The sequence below is a fragment of the Trachurus trachurus genome (genome assembly GCF_905171665.1).
Source record: "Trachurus trachurus genome assembly, chromosome: 8".
Classification (NCBI taxonomy): Eukaryota; Metazoa; Chordata; class Actinopteri; order Carangiformes; family Carangidae; genus Trachurus; species Trachurus trachurus.
This window is the reverse complement of record NC_139905.1, coordinates 18067075-18089330: the sequence shown is the minus strand read 5'-3', so window position 1 is coordinate 18089330 and position 22256 is coordinate 18067075. Positions and strand designations below refer to the sequence as shown.

General features: G+C 41.4%; 2 protein-coding genes across 4 annotated transcripts in view; both read right to left on the bottom strand.

Annotated features, from left to right (window-relative positions):
- Window positions 1–10760, bottom strand: part of septin9a (septin 9a) — an 87437-nt gene extending 76677 nt beyond the window's left edge. Inside the window, exons 1-2 of one of the 2 annotated variants that reach the window (XM_083977791.1) lie at window positions 10472–10760; window positions 366–428 (exon numbers count right to left, since the gene is read on the bottom strand). In XM_083977791.1, the coding sequence (XP_083833917.1) occupies window positions 366–428; window positions 10472–10493 (85 nt within the window). In that variant the 5' untranslated portion in view covers window positions 10494–10760. Of the gene's footprint in view, window positions 1–365; window positions 429–3469; window positions 3587–10471 lie in introns of those variants that run through there. The other variant, XM_083977795.1, reaches the window with a different exon arrangement.
- Window positions 10761–16342: 5582 nt separating this feature from the next.
- Window positions 16343–21090, bottom strand: LOC310990172 (uncharacterized protein). Of its 2 annotated transcripts, none has more exons than XM_083977444.1 (4): window positions 21003–21090; window positions 18531–18866; window positions 17809–17948; window positions 16343–16983 (listed from the first exon to the last, which is right to left on the bottom strand). In XM_083977444.1, the coding sequence occupies exons 2-4, from the start codon at window positions 18664–18666 to the stop codon at window positions 16900–16902; spliced, it is 360 nt and encodes a 119-aa protein (XP_083833570.1). In that variant the 5' UTR covers window positions 18667–18866; window positions 21003–21090; the 3' UTR covers window positions 16343–16899. The 2 variants fall into 2 exon arrangements, with proteins under 2 accessions (XP_083833570.1, XP_083833569.1); XM_083977443.1 differs by lacking the exon at window positions 21003–21090 and adding an exon at window positions 19009–19085.
- Between the last annotated feature and the right edge of the window lie 1166 nt (window positions 21091–22256).

Here is a 22256-nt window from a genome sequence, read left to right as displayed (position 1 = left end):
GACAACACTGTGTACACAAAGATGAAAATGTCTTCTCCTCATGACTGGTCACTTTGCCATCTCTCTGTCTCTAAAACTGTCTTTATCACTGTCTGTTATCTGCTGTTTACCTGCTATCTAGACAGGAAACAGTACCTGCTATGCCCTCAGTGTTACCTCATCTCCCTGCTGGAGGTCAATGACTCTGACTTATGTAATCCTTTACAGGGATAGTGAGCTGGAAAAGCCAGTGCATGCCCATATTTGGACAGATGAAAGATAAACAGATGAGTGGCTGCACCATGACTGTCATACTAGAAGTATACAACGTGCATGTGCTGTATCATAGGGCTTATAGGTGGAAGTATGAGTGGTCAGATACTTACTGGGACTGGTGATTCCAGACCCCTCTCTTTCTGTTCTTCTTACTCGAGCACTGGCTGATCTCGCTGTGAATGGGAACAGGGACAGAAGAACAAATTGAGCAACGTCAGGATTTAAGTATTTTCAGTGTCAGTGTTCAATAACATGTACCATCCCAAATTAGAAATGGTTTGAAGGACTATAGGATTAGAACATATAAACATACAAATACAGGCACTGCTACAAAATATGTACAAGCATCAAGTGGAAAACGATTGTTGCTTCACATTCTCCTCAAGGCCAAATAATCTCAAGTTGACATGTGGAAAAACAAAGTCAACCGATGTTTGAAAGATTGCTATTATTGCCTGACCACCAAGAAACCACTGAGAAGTTTTTATTTTTATGACAGTGTGGATGATGTGGAACTAATTCAAGCCAAAATGCATGGAGCAGGACAGAAATAAAACTGCATGGCGAAGCGTACTAACGTGGGCAGCTACAGTTTAAAGGCTTGTGTGTATTTTCAGATGGTCAAATTAACAAGCTTTGCCAGAGGATGACCATCAGATACGCACCTGCTGAGCAACGTTAAGATGATTTTTTTTTAAATAACAGGTAATAGAAACACTCCAGAAAAATCCCCATCATTGACCCACTGTGTGTGTGTGTGTGTGTGTGTGTGTGTGTGTGTGTGTGTGTGTGTGTGTGTGTGTGTGTGTGTGTGTGTGTGTGTGTGTGTGTGTGTGTGTGTGTGTGTGTGTGTGTTTCAGTTGTGCTGAATCACTAGCCGGGTATGGGGTGGCAGGTGATTCATCTCCATGGGGAAATGGTGTGTAGTAGTGTAAGTATATGATTATGCATGCTAAAGTATAGGCTACAGCAGCATTTCAGGCAATTTTTACAGTAAAAGTATGAATTAAGTCTAAACGTTACGTATGGGAAATACTTCTTAACTTACAGTAACTGCCCTTCTCTTGCTAGCAGCAAACAACTACAATGAGTCAGTGGGTCAGTCTGGAATATCTAACACTTTGATGAAGTCTCCTGTGGACGGTATCACCACAAGATGCCAAATCTCCCTGAGACTGATCAGTGATCACACATTATTTTCTAACCACTTCCTTTGTCCTCCACCGCATCGACCTAGTGAGTGGTGTTCAGATGAACTAAGTTCATCCGGTGAGTCATTTTCCCCCATCCTGTTTTTAAGTTCTTAGAAATACTTCCTACCACAAATCAGTGTGTAACATGACATTCTTTTTCTGCCAATAACGCCAGCAAACAGTGGTTTTCCACCCGTGTTGTCGCTGGTTTCAACACAAAGACAGCTGGTCTGAGGGAGAAGGAGTGCATGTGTTTGACTGGAAGATGTGAGTAAAGCTTCTGTAATATATATGTGTGTGTGTGTGTGTGTGTGTGTGTGTGTGTGTGTGTGTGTGTGTGTGTGTGTGTGTGTGTGTGTGTGTGTGTGTGTGTGTGTGTGTGTGTGTGTGTGTGTGTGTGTGAGCGAGCGAGAGAGACACACTTAGATTATGAGGGAGAGGAAGGCTTTGAAGTCGGGCACATTCCAAGAGAGCACAGAAAATGAAATAAACTACTTTAGGTGATGATGAAATGTGCAACCTTTGCTCTTCTCCTGAAACTCATTCAGTTTTTCAGCAGGTCCACTTCTCTGTCTCTCTCTTTGCTTACGATACAAACAAATCAGTACGGGCCTCCGACTATTTCTGCCACTACGTGTGTGTTGCAGGTGGGACCAAACCGATGCTGGACGTTGCTACGCTTTCTTCTTAAATGAGAAAACTATGAGACCAAGTGAAAAAAGCAAGACATACAGAGACAACATTATATGCCTGAATGCAAAGATTAGCGCTCACAAAAATCAATCTTTTGTGAACTTGTTTGCTTTATCACCTGTAAAACCTGTCACTCCGATCAACAACTTATTCACCCGCTGTTTCAAGTTTGACTTGATTGACATGCAAATGTACTACACTATTAGTCTTACCAAAAACACAGTTGGGTCAAGCACATATTACACTATGTTATCTGTTGTAAAATAATGAAATGAGAAATACACTTAAAGTGATTCATTTAATAATGCAAAACCTGTTTGCACTGGCTTTTTTCTGCATCTTGCAGGAAGGAGAGATTGTGAATAAAAATGGCAAGGGAGGCTTGATGTTTTCATGAGTACAGTATTGAAGTCATGTTAAGTTGTAGCACCTTGCTGATTTACTAACTGATGCTTTAACTTCATATTCTGCTGGTAAGAATGTCTGAACTCCTTCAAAACAGGCTGAGATCAGATTTCAGCCAAAGACGCAGAAACAACACAGATTAAACTGATCGGACTCGGGCCAGGCTGCGTAGTGGAGGAAGTGTTGCGTCTGTCTACAGTAGCAGCAAGTCGTTTTTACAATAAATACAGAGATAAATATGATGTAAATGTCACGTAAAGTTCAGTTTCCGCTGAAGCGGAGAGGAAGCCTTGACTCATCACATCAATTTACCGACCGGGTATTCAGATTGTCAACAGTAAAATAGCAAGAGTAATACGCTGGTTTTTGCTTTAAACGCAAATTATTCACCTGCCCTAAGCCATGTGAATACACTGCCGGTCTGTTTTGCGGCCGTGTACATAGCTACGTGTGTTTAAGAGCATTAAGTGTATGGAAAATGACAGAGCAAATAAGAGCCAGCCAAGTCTATCAAGCCTTGCGGCCAAAAAGCATGTCTGTACCTATTTACTCCTCTTGGCTCACAATGCAGCTTGAGAGAGGTGAGCTGAACACACACACACACATACACAACCACACACACACACGCCCTTGCAACACAAAGTAGTTCAATCAGACCAAGCAGAGTTTACCATTGCAACAAAGTAACATGCCACAGGAGTCATACCGACACCACAGAGTTGAGTCGATTGGATGATGTTTGGCCTCAGTGTGATATTCAGCAGTAACAGTAGCTGTGTGGTTTAAAGTGACCGCAGAAGCAAATTATGCAGTAACCAATCAGAGTGAGCAAGGTTACAAAGTAAATGAGTGACAACGAGAAAAGTTAAACTGTAAAGGTGCGTGTATGTGTGTGCACGTGCGGAGGCTGTTGCTGTTCTCACCTGCTCAGTCTTGTCTGAAAACCCACACACATACACACACACACACAGAGCACATATCACTGCTTCAACAGGTTTCATGAAAGTCTCCGGCGCTGTGTGATCCCTGTCTGTTTTCCCCTCGGAGCAGATTTGTGATCCTCTTCTGAGCTGAGGTCATATTTGCCTTATGACACTGTTATGTACAACAGAGGTCACGGCACGCACATGATACATGAGGAAGAATGAAAGCAGTGTTTCTTTTAGTGGAAAAATCCCAGTGCTGCAAGTCATATTGTAGACCAGAGTATAGCAGAGTTAATGCATTGCTGACAATGTATTTGCTATATAGGCCTCAACTGATTGAGTGTGTGTGTAACGTGACCGGTCAAGTGCACGGTTATGCCTGGACAAACATGTCAACTGATCAGTTAATGGTCTCAGATGACCAGGGTCGGTAAACAGAGGGGAGAGGGTGCAACACTTGAAACACAAGAGCAATTTCACACGCTCGCACACAAATGAAGACATGCAAACAGATACACATCCACGGGTTGAGTGATTTACAAAAACATACACAACAATAGCTACACACTCCGTCTCTCCCCCAGCACACAACTACCTGAGATTTTTGTTTTGTGTGTTTGCAGAAGGAGGCCACGCCGTTTGTATTTGAGCAAGAGGGCGGAGGAGGTGAAGGAGCTTTACCTTCCTGCTTTTCCCCCCCTTTTCTTTCCTCCTCTTCTTCTGTTGCTTCCACCCTTCTCTTTCAGGGTGGGTGCTGGTCTGATCGAGACATTAATCTTTTCTGTCGCAGGCATTGTTGCAGAGTAGCTTTAATGATGATGCGAGGGGTGTTTTTTATTTATTCACCTAATTAAAAACAACTGCTGTGGTTTAATTCTGCCCACAGCTATAAAGTTATCACTGAATACTGTCCTGTCATTTCCTACTTGTTTGACACTGTAAAGTCAGTTTTGATTTTTACAAGGCTTTTATGGTTATTTTTTTAATATTGTATTTTAAGTGTCACAATATCACAATATGTATGTGTCAGCCATTTTTAACCATATCACCAAGCCTTACTGGGTGATTTCATCATCAAGAACATTGAGATGTGCAACTGGATTGTATCAATGTCTGTTCAAATCCCTAAATATCTATTGTATCATAAAATGTTAAAAGTTCAAAGCAAAAAAAAAAAACTATAATCAAAAGCATGAGGTTTTTCCATTAGATTAAAGACAAACAATCTTGGTGCATTTCCTCGGCCTTTATGTTTATTATTAATTTACTTCACATGCTGAATATATGACAAAGATATTTGATGTCCTCATATCAAATCCCTGCTCTTTTCCCTCGTAAAATGTCATGAGACAGACTGAAAGGCCAGACAGCCATTTTTATAGACTGTTTTTACAGCTCATAAGGTCTTTACCTGGCGGCATTGTTAATTAGTAAGTACCAGACTAACACACACACATCAACACACTCATATACACATGTAGTTGAGGAAAGACACAGGCCCTGACCCTGAGCTGCACTCCTCCCAAATGAATAGCCCTTGTTCTGGAGCCAAAGGTACAAACCGCCAACACCTTTTCCTACCTCTGTACTTTCAACACACATCTATTCCTCACTCACCACGTTCATTGAAAACTGACACCGGTTTGCCAGACACACAGTACTCTTCACAATGCAAACACGAGCCCCAATCATATCATATAAAAGTGTTTTAACAGGACAGGATACCATGGCAGTCTATAAAACAATGCTGCTGTGGCAGATAACGATCAGCCTTCCTCCTTGCGAGGCTGTTAAAACCCATGGAGTCTGTTAAATAGTCCATAGAGCTTTATGGGGTGAAACCTCCCACAGGAAACATGTAGTTACTGTATGTGTCACAGGTGGACAACTGAGCGGCTTTATGTATGTGCATGTTCAGAAATGTGAGAATGATAGGAGGAGACGGATATCAGGTAACAAAAGCTTACGTAAAAGCTTTAACATCTCCATGTTTCCAAGGATGATGTAAGGAAATACAACTAAACAACCACTGTTCTTGATGGTAAAGCTAGTGTTACTGACATATGTGCGTGGTTTGTGTGTGTACTGTATAATTACTATATTGGTGTGCATGAAAGCACTGGGATAAGTGATAAGTAATGTACAACAATTATTATTATCACCATTAGGAAGATTGTTACAATCCTATTTCTAGACTAACATGTATGAAAACTCGAGTCAAATTGAAATTGAAACCAAAGTTTGCCTCATCAGCTGAGTTCAGTCAATGATAGATTCCACTCCATGGTATTTATAATCTCATAAGAAGTGGTTATCTTGAACTCCTCTTTAGCCTACGAAGTTTATCTTGCTAATTCAGGAGGACTATCTCCGCTCCACTGAGCCCTTTGAGAAGTTATGAATCACTAACACTTAAACTGATTGCTAGTTGCAATAAAGTATTTACTCATGTCATGACAGGACAAGGTTGCTCCTGCTAAACAGTGCAGTTGTTCTTTCGCATGGGCTGTGTCTGTGGTTTACTGTAAGAATAATAAAGTGTATATCGGCGTATGTGATGCCGGTTCAATGAACCTGAGTTTAAGTAATCCAGGTGTTTGAAATGGTGAAATTAACGTCCACGTCGCTGCACTTTATCATTCTAATACCCACATCTAGATGTCAGCGCACATGTTCTACCACACATCAGAACATCCCTGAGCCTGCTATTATCTTTTTACAGTCTCTCTCCTGGCCTCAGGCCCGCAACACAGGCAATCTGTTGTATCAGTTGACACCAGCACCCCCCCCCCCCCCCCCCCCAGCAGCAGCAGTGGCAGCAGCAGCCTCACAGAGCTGCATTCTTGGCTGCAGATAATAAACACAGAGCACAGAGTGGACACTTCAGAGCAGGCTCCACACGGCTGAGAGGGGAGGACCAGAGACAAGACATAGACTGTCACAGACAAGTCTTCCTGCGATCGTGGGGAACTCCACATCAGCTACTGTGTGTTTCGATGACACTGTGTCGAGCGCAGTGTTGTGCAATGTGGTCAGGTTGTGGGTAAGTTAAATGCATATAGGCCCTGTGCACAGGGCTCATATGGTTTGAGACCTATAATCTAGCTACATATACCTGTCAACTGAACAACCAAATTGACCTTTTGATGAGCTGATGTCCCCCTGAGTTACTGTTGCAGCACCATTAAAATTTTCCAGTCTTGCACAACATTAAAGTTTACAGTTAAATCAGGTGATTCTTGGTATTAGCTGCAGGATTTCTAGATAGACAAAGGTCATCTTCAAATAAACCACTGACTCAGCTGAAAAGATGGACTGGTAACCGATTTTATCAGCTTTAGTTGGAAACCTAATTAGGCAAACATCAAGTCTGTGGTGAAAATGACTAAGGCCCTTTTCCTGGCTTAGTTGTTTTAAAGCAGAAATCCTGTAAAGAGTTGAGTGGACCCACACACAATTTCATTCATTTCAGTTGGTCGCAGTAACGCACCACAATGTTGTTTGCGTAGTGCAAGAGAGAGAAAGAGCAAGAGCAAGGCAGGAAAGTGTAGGAGTTCAGCGTCATTGGCCGTATTTGTAACACCAGGCCTCCTCGCACATCCTCCGTTCCAAAGACTTCATTTTGTTATCTGAAGCAAACGCAGTGAGGACAGTCTGCACAGATGCAAATGTTAAGCATCAGGCAGACATCCATTTAAAGTGGAACTATGCAAGTTGGTCGCTTTTTTGCTGTTTTGGTCGCTTTTTGTTTCCAGGGAGCTCCCCCTACAGTTTCTGAGTGCATATTTTCACTTTCATAAAAACTCACCGCTAACCCCCACCCACCCACCCACCCAGCCATGTGTATTTCTTTATCCAACAAAGCCGGCAAGAAGGCAATCTGTGGAGCGATGCTTGTTTGTACTTTATTTGTCATTGCCATAATAACACAGTTATAAATAACAACGAGATGCCGTTTAGAGGAACTAAATACTGCCGCAGAGTTATCATAGAGAGTGCAAAAAGTGCATGACATTAATGTTCAGAGGAGCCCAGCAGAAGTAAGTGCATTAAGTGCACTTACCGAGGTTACTCCGAAGCTGTTTAATTAAGGTGCAAATCTAGTATAGTTCCTCTTTAAGGATCCACAAGGTCCTTGCGAACATGGACGGATGATGACATCCATGTCATAGACCTACTGACCAAAGCATACCAAAGGGTATCGAGGGTCTGCTTTGATCAGTATGACATGGATGTCCATAGAGGGAATCAAAAAGTGGACTAATATTTACAAAAGTTTCTACCTGTATCCCAACACAGTATCATAGCATGAAATGCCAAGGGCCTCGGAGATACAGTAGCACTGGCCATGCGTACCAATGTTTAACATTTAAGCATCTCCGTATAATATTGCTCTTATATTTTTGGTTTTGAACGTATCATACACTTGCAATTAAACTTAATATTGACTTCATGTGACAAAATTGTCAAAATTGAAGTCAGTTGCAAAAACAGATTTTTACTAGCTAACGGAGATATACAGGTACAGGACATTACGTAAATGTTTACAATTTGCCAGTAGATTGGTGCAGCTTCCCTAGACTTTTCTCATTGGCCTCTGATGCTCTTTTTAGTGTTATGCCCTAAACTCAAACCTGTAGCTCCATGACAGCACTAGTTTAGATCAGACCAAGCAGAGCACTGTACTGTACATGCATGTCCACGTGCTCCTGCTCCAATTCCTTATTAGTATCATTATTCACAGGCTTCTAGGAGGCCAAATTGAGGGTTAGACCATCCTCGGCATGCTCTGCAAGATGACAGGGCAAATATGTCTCAACACAGTTTATAGCTTGACTTTCAAGTTGCCATCTAACAATAGCTTTAGGCTCCAAATCAAAGCTTCACTGACTCTCCAGTATAAACAGACTAAAAGCCATAACGCAGCTCAGAGTGAAGCATTTGTCACACAGGTACAAGAAGTGGAATTAGGTGTGTGCGTGTGTGTGTGTGTGTGTGTGTGTGTGTGTGTGTGTGTGTGTGTGTGTGTGTGTGTGTGTGTGTGTGTGTGTGTGTTGAGTTAGGACATAAAAGCACATACCAGTAGGAGTGTACTTGGAAAATAATGACTCTGTGAGTGTGTGTGTTGGAGTGGGTTGTTATTCATACGGGTTACTCATTGATCCAGATGACTTGAGGGAGTGGTGTGCAAGGCAGGGATCGGCTCCACGAGCAGAGTTCATCTGCGAGGGGTTGCATGAGTGAACACAGGCACACACACACACACACACACACACACACACACACACACACACACACACACACACACACACACACACACACACACACACACACACATATATTCATGTATACACCCTGACACACACATTTCTAAGCATAAGGTCTAAAACTCTATCTTCAGCTGTGCCAAATGCATAATCAAGCAGTGTGTGTGTATGTGTGTGTGTGTGTGTGTGTGTGTGTGTGTTGGTGTGCGTATGTGTAAAGGCATTTGCGTACAAAACATACACACATGCTGACACAAAGGGTGACCTTCCTCTCTCAAAGTCACCCCCCCTCCACATCTCTGATGCCTGTCTAAACACCCCTACAAGTTAGAGAGGAGGGCCTTTACACACACACACACACATCAGACTACACACACATGCTTTGTTATTAAGACTATTCCCCGAGTGTAGCCCTGACAAAGAATGTGACAGCTCAACACACGTCGCACGGCAGAGGGAGAACACACACACACAGGACGAGGAGGAGGAGGAGGAGGAGGAGGAGGAGGAGAGGCAGCATGACCCAACATGCACTTGGCTCCGATAGAAAACGGTCCGACGCTCCATCGCACAAAAGACTCAAGGAAGAGGAGCGGGGAAAGGCGGCATTCCCGGGGATAGGGTTGTGTACACTGGGCTGAGCCTGAGCTTAGCAAGGAGGGAGTGGGGGGGCAACGACGAAGATGGAAGTGATTGTAAGCACCTCTGGAAAAAAGTGGTAGGGGGGGGAAAGAAGGGAGGAAGGAAGAATGAGAGGGATGCCACATGTAGCCTATAAGGATGTAGCTACACAGTAGTGATGGACTGGGGGTGCAGGTGACCAAGCAACCCCGCTGGTGGTGGTGGTTCATGTAAGCATCCTTCAAACAAACAGCCTCAGGGGAGCAAACATTCCTCTGCTGAAGTCTCTTTGAGCCAGGGGCAAGCGAGTGAAGACTTAACCTGCACAAATCAGTATCATCATCACAATTCAGTCTTCCATGAGTTGCAGCCAGGCGATCATGCCACATCACCTCCATAGATACAGTTTCGCAATACAACCACAATCAGATCCAGACAGTCCACAGATGAATTGAACGAGCAGGCCTGTGTTGGTTTAGTGCATCATTCATTGGGGCATTAGTGGGGAGGAGTGGAGGAACTGCACCATAAAACTGTCAATCAAACCAGATTAACAAACAATTTGTTTTATAATCGGAGTAAAAAGAAGCTTTATCAGCAACTTTGAATTCAAGCAAAGCACACAGGTGGGGTCTTTTTCACATTATTGTCACATGATAAAAACATTACATTTTTTGCCTGAGGACTTCAAGAAAAATGAGTCCAGCCAACTCTGTCATGATGTCATATGTGTGAAGCTATAGGCTATCATCTTTGGCCTTTGGAGGCAGTGCCTGCAAGAAAATGTTTTATAGCCACACCCACAGATCCATGTGCCATTGCTTTTGTGAAGCTAAAATGGAAATTCAAAAGTTTTTGAAAAGTTCACACCATCTTTGGAGTTAAATGAAAACACGTAGGCAATTCACTGTCAATCCAGTTAAACATTTACCTGAAGTGGTTCAGTCATTTCGGTTTCTCTGTCACTGGCACATTGTCACATACTGTAGGCATCAGCCTTTCACCAACAAGTTTAACACCGTCATGCACATCGGGTTGCAGCTCCACACTTTCATTTTCATCATAAAAGACAATAAACACCATTAAGCATTGTCACGCAACGACAGCTTACCTTGGTATGAGGATTTCTTCATGGTTGTGGACGTTTTCTTCCTGTATTTCAATCTGAAAAGAAATTATCGGTTGTTGATCCGCTCCAGTTTCTAAGTTTGATCGTCAGGTGCACGTTTTTTTTTTTGTTTGTTTGTTTTTTTTCGTAAACTTTCCAAGGGTGTTTCTCTTTGTCCGCTCCTCTCTCTCCTTCTCTGCCACCTCGGCTTTCCAAAGACGCACCTGAGCGCAGGTAAACTCACTCACTTCTCACTGAACTTCCTACACTTGTTTCCCAGTCTTTGCTTCCACCGGCTCGGATCCACTTGGGGAGACGATCGTGTTGGGAATGAATACAATCACACCTGCGCTCCTGACGCACGCCCAGTCCAGGAGCGGGAGTGGTTTACTGTTAGTGAGGGGGGCCTCTACAAAGTGAAGCTGCTGCTATCTGTAAATCATATTTGCTGTGGATCTGTGGTTAAGAAAAGTAGCTAAATGTAAAGTCAACAGTGCACAGGTCTGGTCTGTTGTTTAATTTAAAGGGAGACGCAAACCAACATGATAAGAAAAAAAAAAACTGTTTGAAATCCCTCTGTGTGTATAGTGGAGGAACCATATCTGTGTGTGTGTGTGTGTGTGTGTGTGTGTGTGTGTGTAGTGTGGGGGAGTAAGGGAGACAATTTGTTAGTAGTAGCTAACCTTGGGTGGGTTGGTGGGTGGTGCCACATGTTGAGTTAGCCCACGTCTCTTTAAATGTTCAGCTGTGCCCAGGGCCTTTAACCTTTTTGAATTCCACATGTCAAACTGTGGCAACCTGCTTCATGTTATTAAGACCTGAATTCACATCACCAGCCACAGAAAGCCTGAGCTCTGAGCTGCAGAGACCTCTAGTGGCTGCAGACCGGTCTCATTGTCATCATCTCATACTTTATGGTCTGTACTCAGCTGCAGCTCAACACAAGCCTTGACGCAGCAGTGACCTGTATCACTGAGGGCGAGGACTAATCAATCATTCATTTAGATGTAGAATGATTCCTACTAAATTAAATGACACAGTAAATAGAAAGTCCATTTGAAGCATGTCCAGGTCATTCCCTGGAAGATCATTTGGAAAGCTAACATCAGCAGAGGCTGAGATTACAATGGAAAAACTGGCAAATACCTACTCTCATTAAAAGCTCAACAGAAACCGCCAACTTTATAAGTGCTTCACTCACTGGGTGCTTACCAGAACAGACTTGACTTCAAACAGGAACATCAGCAGCAGTTCTGTTCTGAAATGTGTTTTTCAGTAGCTTCATTAACTAAGAAAACTGAGTTTCCTGATGTTTCTCACAGCGTTCACACTGAGACTTTACAGAGACACATCAGCACTGACTGAAGTGTGGGTGGACGTGCGAGATGTTTGACCCAGAAAAACAACCACCAACAGCAGATAGCGGTAGTGCCAGGCAGTAGTGTGAGTTTGCATTGTCATCAGACAGGACCCTTGCAGTAACAACTTTAGAGTTAGTGATCCTCTGGTTGGGCTGCTGCATGCAGGCATTTGTAACTTTTCTTGGAAGTTGCAACTAATAAGATGCAACTTCACAAAAGTCATAAACTGAAGTCTGTGATTCAGAAATGTAGAAATATAACATTAGCTACCCACCACATTGGTCATACTGTACCTGAGTAATGACTGAGCAATGGCGGCGTTAACATCTAATTTTAATATTCCTGTCAGCGAGGGCAGTAACACATCTTGGTTATCGCAAAACAAATTGATAAATGGGTTTGTCTTTCTGATTCTGAAAGGTAAATGCAGATGTTATACATCTAAGGACAAGAACGAATGCAGATGTTGAACAGATATTTTTTACCAATCATGTAATTTCAAAACCTTTGAGTGCATACTGGCTGGCTGGATAGGTAGCTATTAAAACAGACATTTAGTGAGAAGAAGATGTAGCTGAATAAGAAATTTGAAATGATCAGGTTGTTTGAAAAAGGCCTTTACGTAATTGAAAGTTTGGGTTCCTGCAGTGAAAATAATATGCTCAGTGCTTTTTTCTGTAGCTCTAATGCTTCTAATGTGGGATGCCTTAAATAACAACATCAAGTTACATGATCCTCTGCATGAGCTAGATAATATACCATAACCACCAACTCAGAGGTTAAGTGGCTCTGTGTAGGCTACCACATGTATCGAAAAAGTGGTCTTATCTATATAAGTGTATATCTGCAAGAGGCGGCCACATAACTTACAGTATGTCCCAACTTCCACTTAAGTTATCTGAGAAACTCTGAGTTAAATCTACAAAATAAGATTTTTGTTTATGTTTTTATCCAACTAGATTTTATCCAACTAGATTAACTTCTCCCAGTTAATGATTTGTAATACTGATGACTGTCCCTGAGAGGCAGCTGCTGATCTAATCAATATCACAGACTTTTTGATTGAGATGATGCCACCAAAACCCAGTCCATATCCATACACATGGATGCAACCTCTGAGATGTCGCACAAAGGTTTCTTGAGAGCGGTTCGGTCACCATCTTGGCTGTGCCTGGACTTCACTTAACTCCCAGAAAATGCACAAATTATGCTAAAATAAACAAAAATATACACCATGTACAGCTGCCATTAAAACTTTTCATCTCCAGAGGTTGGTGGTGATGATTGCTTATCTGCAAAGGACATCATATTATTCAGATAAGAAATCAAGTGATAGAAATAATAACAGAACTTTCCACCACAAGATGCAGCATCTAGGAATAAAGGCTGATACTCAGTATGTTTAAGTGACGGTTGAAATGAAATTATGGCCTTAATCCGTCTATAACTGGACAACTAAAGTGTGTGTAAACGCGTTAATCCGACTATGACTGGAAGCCCGAGGCCCAACCCGAGCCAAATATTTTGTATTTCCAGCCCCAACTATTAGTTGAACTATTATCCAGTTATTTACTAGGTGACAGAAAAGTCCACCAGAAAGGGGTCTGCATTAACCCGCTGAAACGACAAAAAAACTTACAAACAGCTCCTTTATGTAAGGGGAAAGATTGCTCAGTGAATCATAAATATTAGTGTTTAGTGTTAGATTGGCAGCTTTGGTGTATTAGCCTATATGATAAAAAAGTGATACACGCAGCACAAATGACCTATAAGGCTGACATTTGTGGAATGACCACATCCCATGAAAAAAATGAGTCAGTGTGAAACTTCTCACATTTGCTTATTGGACAGAAAACATATGGGCCAGGTCCATCTCACTAAATTAAAACGTTTTTCTTTTTTCTTTTTTAATGATATGACTTCTATGGGAAACAATAATCAGATCATTTGAAACTAGACACTTTGGCTCCAAAACGGTTTTCACCTCACACCTGCCTACACTTCTGCAGTAAAAGCACCGAGTGAATGTCAAAGTTTCCGCTCTTTACTTGTCACAGAAAACAGATTCTGACAAATACTGTAAAAGCTCAAAAACATGTGAAGTGAGTAATAATGCCTCATTTCAAGTGAACGGTTGAACCCCTTGATCAGCAACACCTGCGTGTATGGATCATTAAACTTGATGTGTGGGCCTCTCAGTATAGCTTACATCAAAACAGCACATCTGTGATTGTGGCTTCCAACTAAATATGGCATATCCTCTGTTGTTGTAAACACGATTCACTTTACCTATTGACAGTGTGGCGGGTTGTTATCTGTTAGGTTCAGACATACCTTATCATCTGGTGTTTCCTGTCAAGTTATGACAGGTATAGACACTGCTGCAGTTGCACAACGTTTCCTGCATTTGCACTTTGTATCAGTACAAACAAGAGGATTAAATGCAGCAGTTTACCTAAGTCTGCTTAATGGAGCCAAGCGACATTGTGGTCTAGACAGTCTTGTCGTCGTGGCCGTATGTTGTTTTTCAAGCAAGAGGGGGTCTTTGTTTCCGTTTGCACGCTAACGCTCACCTCAAAGCACAGTTTCCATTCCTCGCTGGACTACAAGTTCTTCTAAGTCGTCCCCTACACTCATACACATACAGCAACTTGAACACTTGTACCAGCATACTCTGACACTTGCCCCACAAACAAGCGTAAACACACACTTCACACTCCTAGGCCTTGGCTGATCTTTGCTGCCTCGTCAAGGGGAAAAAGTCACAGCTTGTGACCACACAGACTCACCGCAACGCTCAAGTAAACATTCAGCTTTTGCATGGCCTGCATTTCCTTTTCTTTTCTTTTTCTTTTTGCCTTATATTTTAATGTTGACTCATTCGACGCCTCTAGGCCCATCCGGTTGGATGCAACTTGTCTTGACTTAAATAGTTTTAACTGTTCCTTGATTTACAGTGTTTGAAGATGCTGTGTTTGCATTAGTGAACACACGCACTAGGCTCAACTTGGCACTGGTAATAAATTATTGTACTGTTTTTTTTAAAAGCTTGTTTCTTCAAATCATGTTGCTTGAAGAGAAAAAAAAACTTTGAAAAGATTTTTTAAAAAGAACTTCAAAAACATTTTTCTAAATTCTCCTGAGTTATAGGAAAAAGGCAGCATGCCAGGCTATAGTTGAATTAACCTCAAACCCCTTTATGGTAAGTTGGATGTTAGTGACTGATTAAATAGCTCTGTAAGATTTATTTGTGCCTGTGGGTAGTTTACAGGAAGTCAGTGTCAAATAGATTTACAGTATAACCTACATGCAACTGACTCATGATATTCTTGCTCTTTCAGTTATTCAAATGATCTCAGTGCTGTTATGTTGCTAATCGATCACCGAGCTGGAGATTTACACTCTTCCTCAGACCACCTTATAGCCTACCTAAACCCAACATTTACTCTCTGATATAGACAGTGAATGTTTTTATGGTCACACTCAAACAATTTGTTTATGCCTTTAATATTAAAGGGATAGTTCAACATTTTGGGAAATTTGTCCATTGCCATAATCCCTATAGTTTTAGGAATAGGTTTGTTACCTTTTTTTTCTTCTTTTTTTAAAAGTATTTTTTGGGGAGGGTGCTGAGCTAAACACCACCCCGGTTCGTTACCTTTAATTGTCGGTGCAAGCTATTTTTAGAACGGCGGAGCAGAGCCGTGAGCTCAAATACAATCAAATACACAATCCAACAACTCCAAAACGCTCTCATGGACAAGTTGTGACCTGCACATTCACCGCGCTATGAGATAATAACGGAGTTATTTTTTCGAGTCAAATGCAGAGACTGCTTGCCGAAGAACTGCTCCCATGAATCAGCGGTTTTGCATGAATTTACATTGAAAACAACAAGCGTTTTGGAGTTGTTGGATTGTGTATTTGGGTTATATGAATTTTACGAGAAAATCAGGTTCTTAAGAAGAAGTGTTAGCAAGTGGATTCACTTCCATGTCTGTATTTTCTTTCTTTCTTTTTTTAAATGTATTTTTTGTGGTTGTTGCCTTTAACTGATGGGATAATTGAGGGGGAATGACATGCAGTTGCAACCGGGTCTGGGTGCACCAAGGACTATGGGGCGTTTCCTCAACCTGGCTGTGAGCTATACGATACCCCAAACTGTACACGTATGATTAACCCTTGGACTGTACAGAGTGAACAAAGGGTCATTAATGTAAATGTCCTCCACCCTGGTTTTTCATTCTTTCTCTACTACTCTTCTTGTTCTTCTTCTCTTCTTTTCTTCAGAAAACAGCACAAAATTAGGGTCGGCCTGTCTTTATTTCTTTATTACAAAATTAGAAAAAAAAACGTCTTACTTTCTTAACTTCTGTATGACCTTGCATCTCCTTTTCAACTGACTTCACATCATTTTCGTGTTATTTCATCATGGCATGATGGTTAGAAATAAATGGTTTATAACACACTTGAAGATGATTTCTACGTTGTGTTTATTGATATACATTAATCATAGTACTAAATAAAAAGGCAAATCAGGTTAAGAATTGCTACATCTCCGACAAATTTATTGTTTTACATAAAGTAGATTGCTAAAGTTACATTTATTGCGATAACATTTCATTGTATCTATATACACAGTATATATGACTTTCAAAAGAACCCCACTTTTTAATTATTACGATAAATCATCTGAATGATGGTCTAAAATTTGGATGAAATTACAAGAAATTGTTGAAATTAAAGAACAGATATTTACATTAAAAACATTTCAACAAACAATATAATCCAGTTTAGTTTTTTGCCATTCAAAGATTATTTTCAAAGTTGTGGAGTTATGTATTTTATACATTGTCTGTGTATAATCTTCTGTGGTGATCTAGCTCTCCTTGTGCTGTTCCTTTTTGCAAATCACACACTGTCTTGTCTTTACTGACTTTCAGTGACAAACAGACTTGAAGACACATCAGACCATGTTGAAGCAGTTCAAGTTCCTGCAACGCCTCACATGCATCACTTTGTACCTCAGCGGTGCAGAGTTTCAGGTTACACTCTTGCAGGCTCACATCTTCACGGCCGCCTTCCACGCATGTCCTCATAAACATCATTGGTGGGGACGGTCGATGGTTTCACTGTAGAGCATAACTTCTTGGTCTGGTAACAACAGAAATTGTGGGATTGTGGGATTAACACAACACAATAAGTGGTATGATTTTTACACTCTGTATTTTTTTTACACTCTAGTCAGGTATGTTTTAAAGGTGCAATATGTAAGAATGTGGCCAAAAACGGTTACTGCAGTCAAATTCAAAACACAGCGATCTCGTTTTCTCTCCCAGTCGTAGCAGCAGCTCAGTGGACCAGACCGGAGGCTGAAATGCCACTGACGCCGCCGTGACTGGGAGAGAGGGCTAGGTGGCGCAACATGCCAACACGTGAATTCAAAACATAAACATGATTTGCAGTCTGCAAAAAAAGATTTTTAATGCGAATACTCTGGCTGTACTATTGTTGTTGGTGAGTTCATCATGTTATATGAACATTATTCCTGAGTCTCTGTGACATATTAGGAGGATTTTACGGCCAGTTGCTTTAGATTTCTTACATATTGTACCTTTAAAACCAATATCAATATGTGATGTGAATATGACAAATAATGTATCAGTCTAGCTATAATTCTTTCATTCACAAAGACTGAAATATGAGGGGTGAATGTAAAGTATAAACAAGTGTTGAATATCTGCTGTACATGGCAAAGGTGGGTGTGTCATTGTATTTAAAATGTACTTGCACAAATTATGTTGTATTATACTGAAACAGGATTCAGGTTTTGTTTTGGATGAGTGCTGTATAAGTGTAACAGGAAAATGTGGTGTTAAGAATAACTGGAACAACTCACACCTTGTGAGTCAAAGCAACATTACAATCAAATGTATGTAGTAACAGAAGCACACACTAATTAAATCTCACATGAGGTACCTTGAAAAACATCCATGCGAGGGCGACCACGATGCAGAGCAGCACCGAAACAGCGACCACAACACACACCAGGACCAGATTTAGATGTCGTGTTTCACACCCCGGCACTGCATCATCAGGCTCAGCTCTCACCATCTCATCTAGAAATGAAGGCGATAGTTTTCCCAGTTTCATTATGATAACAAACATGTTGTCTGGTTTATGTTTAAAAGCATGATCATAAATGCATGTTATCTAATAGATAAAAAAGAAAAAAGAAAAAAAAACACATTGTCAAATACATAATATTAATGAAATTTCAGCTCCAGAGGTTGGTGATAGGACATCAGAACAAGAGGACGCAATACTATTGGATAATTGTTAATGGATAAATGAAAATCATTTCTAGGTAACAAGGCTGAGTATTAACATAGACTCAAACTACCAAGGCTTAACCCCCCCCCCCAGTAAAATACTGGGTCCTGATGAAGGTCAATAGACCGAAATGTTGACTAAATAAAAGAGCTTCAAGTGAGTGCGGGAGCAAGTGTTGATTTTTTATGTTGAACTAGACTTTTCGGTGGGCATGGAGTACTGGAATAACTGTGTATGTCACCTTAATTTCACCTACATTCATACCGTCCCGTTGGAATTGAGAAGAAAGTGTGTCCAATTGAATAATGACATTGTTCCTTTGTAAGCTCAATAGTTTTTGTGGCAAAATCAAAATAGATGAGACTCACCCCTCACCACCAGGAGCACAGATCCTTCGCCTTTTACTGGCTTCTTCGTCATGTGCTCCGCCGAGTCCAAGTACATGTACACACACCAGTAGGCCCCCGTGTCAGCAGAGCTCAGGTTCTTGATGAGAAAGTCCATGTTGGGAAATTGTCCATTTAACTGAAGTCTGTGTTTGAATTCCGCTCCAATGTTGTTTTTATCTGATAGATCAGCCTTAAAAAAGATGTCAACCTCCTCATTGAGACCCTTCTTCAAAGCCAGGAAACTGACTGCTTTCGTCACCCTGCACTGGATAGTGAGGTCTTCTCCAGGATTTTTCCATATCACTGCACTGCTTTCTACATATAGAAACAGAGACACACACAGCAGCACAGTCATCCAATTTAATCTCAGTTTACTCTTGATAACGTTTTATGAATCCATGCCTTACTTTGAAAACAAAAGTTTCTTTTCGGTACTAATGCATGTAATCAGCCTTACCTGGGCCACACAGGGCTGTGGAGGTGAGACAAAGGAGGGTTAAGAGCTCTATCCAGACAGACATGCTGACAGCGCAAGGTTACTTCGAGTACTAACTGCAGTGGGAAATGTGGGTGTTTTCATCTGCACTATACGTGACACGTGATGTGACCTACAAAATGTAGGTTACAGATACACAGCAAACAGGATATGAGATAAAGTAGAAAGATATCCATGTAACTTTATGTTTCCAAACTAATTAGTTTAATTCCAAACTTAAGTTCAGTGGTAAAAGGGAGAGATTTTAGTTCAGGGATAAAAAAAAAAAATAATAATAATAATAATTTGTGCATTGATAATAAAAAGAGTATTTTGTGTCAATATTTTCAGCTAAACAGTGACAGTCTGTTCACCGCAGACATGCTGACACTGAGATTAATATGAATTTCACGTGAAAGTCACGTTCTTAAGGAAGTTTTAGCAAGCGGATTCACTTCCATCTCTGTATTTTCTTCTTCTTCTTTTCTAAACCACTTTTTAGGGCTTTTTGCTTCTAATTAGGATAGTTGAGAGAGATGGGAAAGTGGGAGGCAGAGGGGGAATGACATGCAGCAAAGGGCCACTGGGGGATTTGAACAAGGGCCGGCTGCACTGTAGCCTCTGTGTATGGGGCACATGCTCAACCCAGTGAGCTGAACAGGGCCTGATATCTATGTTTTAAAATGTTTTCTAACCAAAGAACAATATGTGGGCCTCTTGTAGTGTGTGGCTAAAACTAAAACTTGTGTGTTTCAATGTGAGAGCAGTTGTTATAATCAGAACTAAATAAACTGATGAGGCCTCACGGTTGGGCATTGGCACTGGTTAATGTGTTTTACTCATGGTTTTACCTTCTTTATACAGTCTATGGTTTTACTCAGCTTTGCTACAGGCTGAGTGGAGTGCTGCTGTTTTTCAGTGCCCCCTAGTGGCTGGAGAATAAATGTGGGAGTTAACCACAACAACAGATACTTCCATGCTAGGACGAATGGGGTGTCCAGTATAATACAGGAGGTGATATTTACACATGAACACATAATTGGTTTATAACACACTAAAATGAAGTTGGCAGCAGATGAAAGTGTTTATTAATACATCATGTCAAATGGAGAGTGACACACAAAGTTGTCATGATGTAAAGTAAGTCTTCACTGGAGCAGTAGTACTCATCGTTTAAAAATCCTGCACCATAATAAAGACTCATTAGGCTGATAATCACCTTAAAACAACAATACAGTTAAATATGATGTTATAATGTTCACATAGTGTTTATCACTGTTATACAGGAGGTTAGGGCTTAACTTGACTTGCACAAGCAAAGAACAAAATATTGCAGCTCATATCTCCAAACAAGCTTCTTCATGAAGCAGACCCTGTGACTGGACACAGTGAGCAGCAGACAGTGTAACTGAAACCAGTTTCCTCATCCTCACCACCTCCTTGAAAACCACTAATATATACACCACAGTGATGGAGGTAAACATTGCAGCCACACTCTCAACAAAAAGGTCCTCATCTGTCACACATCACCCTCCATTTCTGTCTCATTGGCTTCCATTAAAATGTAGAATTGATTTCAAACAAAGCCCGGTCCCTGCAGAGCCTTTATTCAGGCCGATGGCCTCGCTGATCAGCTGATCAGGGCTTTATTTTCTGTTCCCTGTTGCTGAAAACTCCTCTCTTTGACTAGTTCTGGACCATGGCATGGAGTTGGTATAAAACAAAATATCCAACAGTATTGTGAAAGGACAGGTGGGGAACTGATGACACAGTAAAACCATAGTCGTGTAGTACTGCTGATAAAGCTTTAGTTAGGTAGGCCGACACACCATGACCATACTGAGATGACCTCAACAAAATCCATTAAGTTGTCACCGTCCTGGGAGAATAGTAAACACAACATCAATAACATCAATGCAGGCTTTCACAGTCTTTGGGGATGAATAATAATAATAAAAGAAAACACACACACCCACCCCCTGCTGTCTCTGCCTCTCCCTCTGGGACGCAGTGAAACAGTCCCAGTGCATCCCAGCGCTCTTTGCTCCATTACTTCCCGTCCTCCAGTCTCATCCAGTTAAGGAGGTACAATGTGAGCTGGAGCAGACGCAGCAAGGAGGGCTTTTTGCTTTCTTTCTTTTTCTTTTTTTTTAAGGCTGCCTTTGTCGCTACGGAAACGGCCCTGTCCAGCTGCCAACCAACTGTGCTTCCTTCCTGTGCAGAGCTCCTAGTGGGTGGATGGGAGGAGGCGTTACGATTGTGAGAATGTCAGATAATCAAGAGGATCTGTCTCTGGTCCCAGAGGAGACAGGAAGAGAGTGAGAAACACAAGAGAGGAATATTTAATATCATTTATATTTTTTGTTTAATACAGACAATAGAGCACATATGACTGGTGTTAGGATACTAATCAAGACAGTGTGGTGTGTGGTGTGTGGTGTGTGTGTGTTTCCCTCCATTCTTCCTTTAGCCTGCGCAGGGAAGTTGCTGAGTCAGAGCAGCATGACTGAATCGGTGGGTATTGATTGACTGATTGTTTGCCATGTCTCTCAGAGATGACTCACCTCATTTCCCCTCTCCGTTTCCACACTCCCCCCATATCCTGTTCCTCTTCAGGGATCTCTCTCGGGACACACATGGCCTCATCTGGAGGGCGCACGGTTTAACGACCCTGTCAATACTCTGAAGTGGCAAATGAGCAAAGGATGCTTAAACATTCAGCACAGACGTCAGTTAAATAAGACGGCATATGGCCGTGGGGGGAGGAAAATGGCAATCTCCCGTCTTTCTAGAAAGATTAGCAGGATCATCGATGAGAGAGTCTGGTTATTAGCCTACTGATTATCTGACTAGGACAAAGGAGTAAACTGCTGTGTTACATTTGCAGCCAAATGAGGCAATCACCCACCCAACATTTAGATCTTAAATGAAGTAACAATACCACTATGTAGGAATACTAAATAGTGCAGCATTGCAGCATTAAAAAAAGAACAATTACCAGAGAATAACGTTATTCTCTGCCATACTGTTGGATTATTATTATAGCTTTTTAGCAGGTATGTGACGGTATGTATGTACTTTTGTGTATACACCTGCTACATATATAATGTATAGTGGGGTACATTTATGAAGTAGCTGCAAAACATTAAAGTGAAGGAGAAGTAGCTCAAATTTGTTGTTAAGTGCAATACTTTAGAAGATATAGTTGGTTGTTCAGTGCACACACAGCT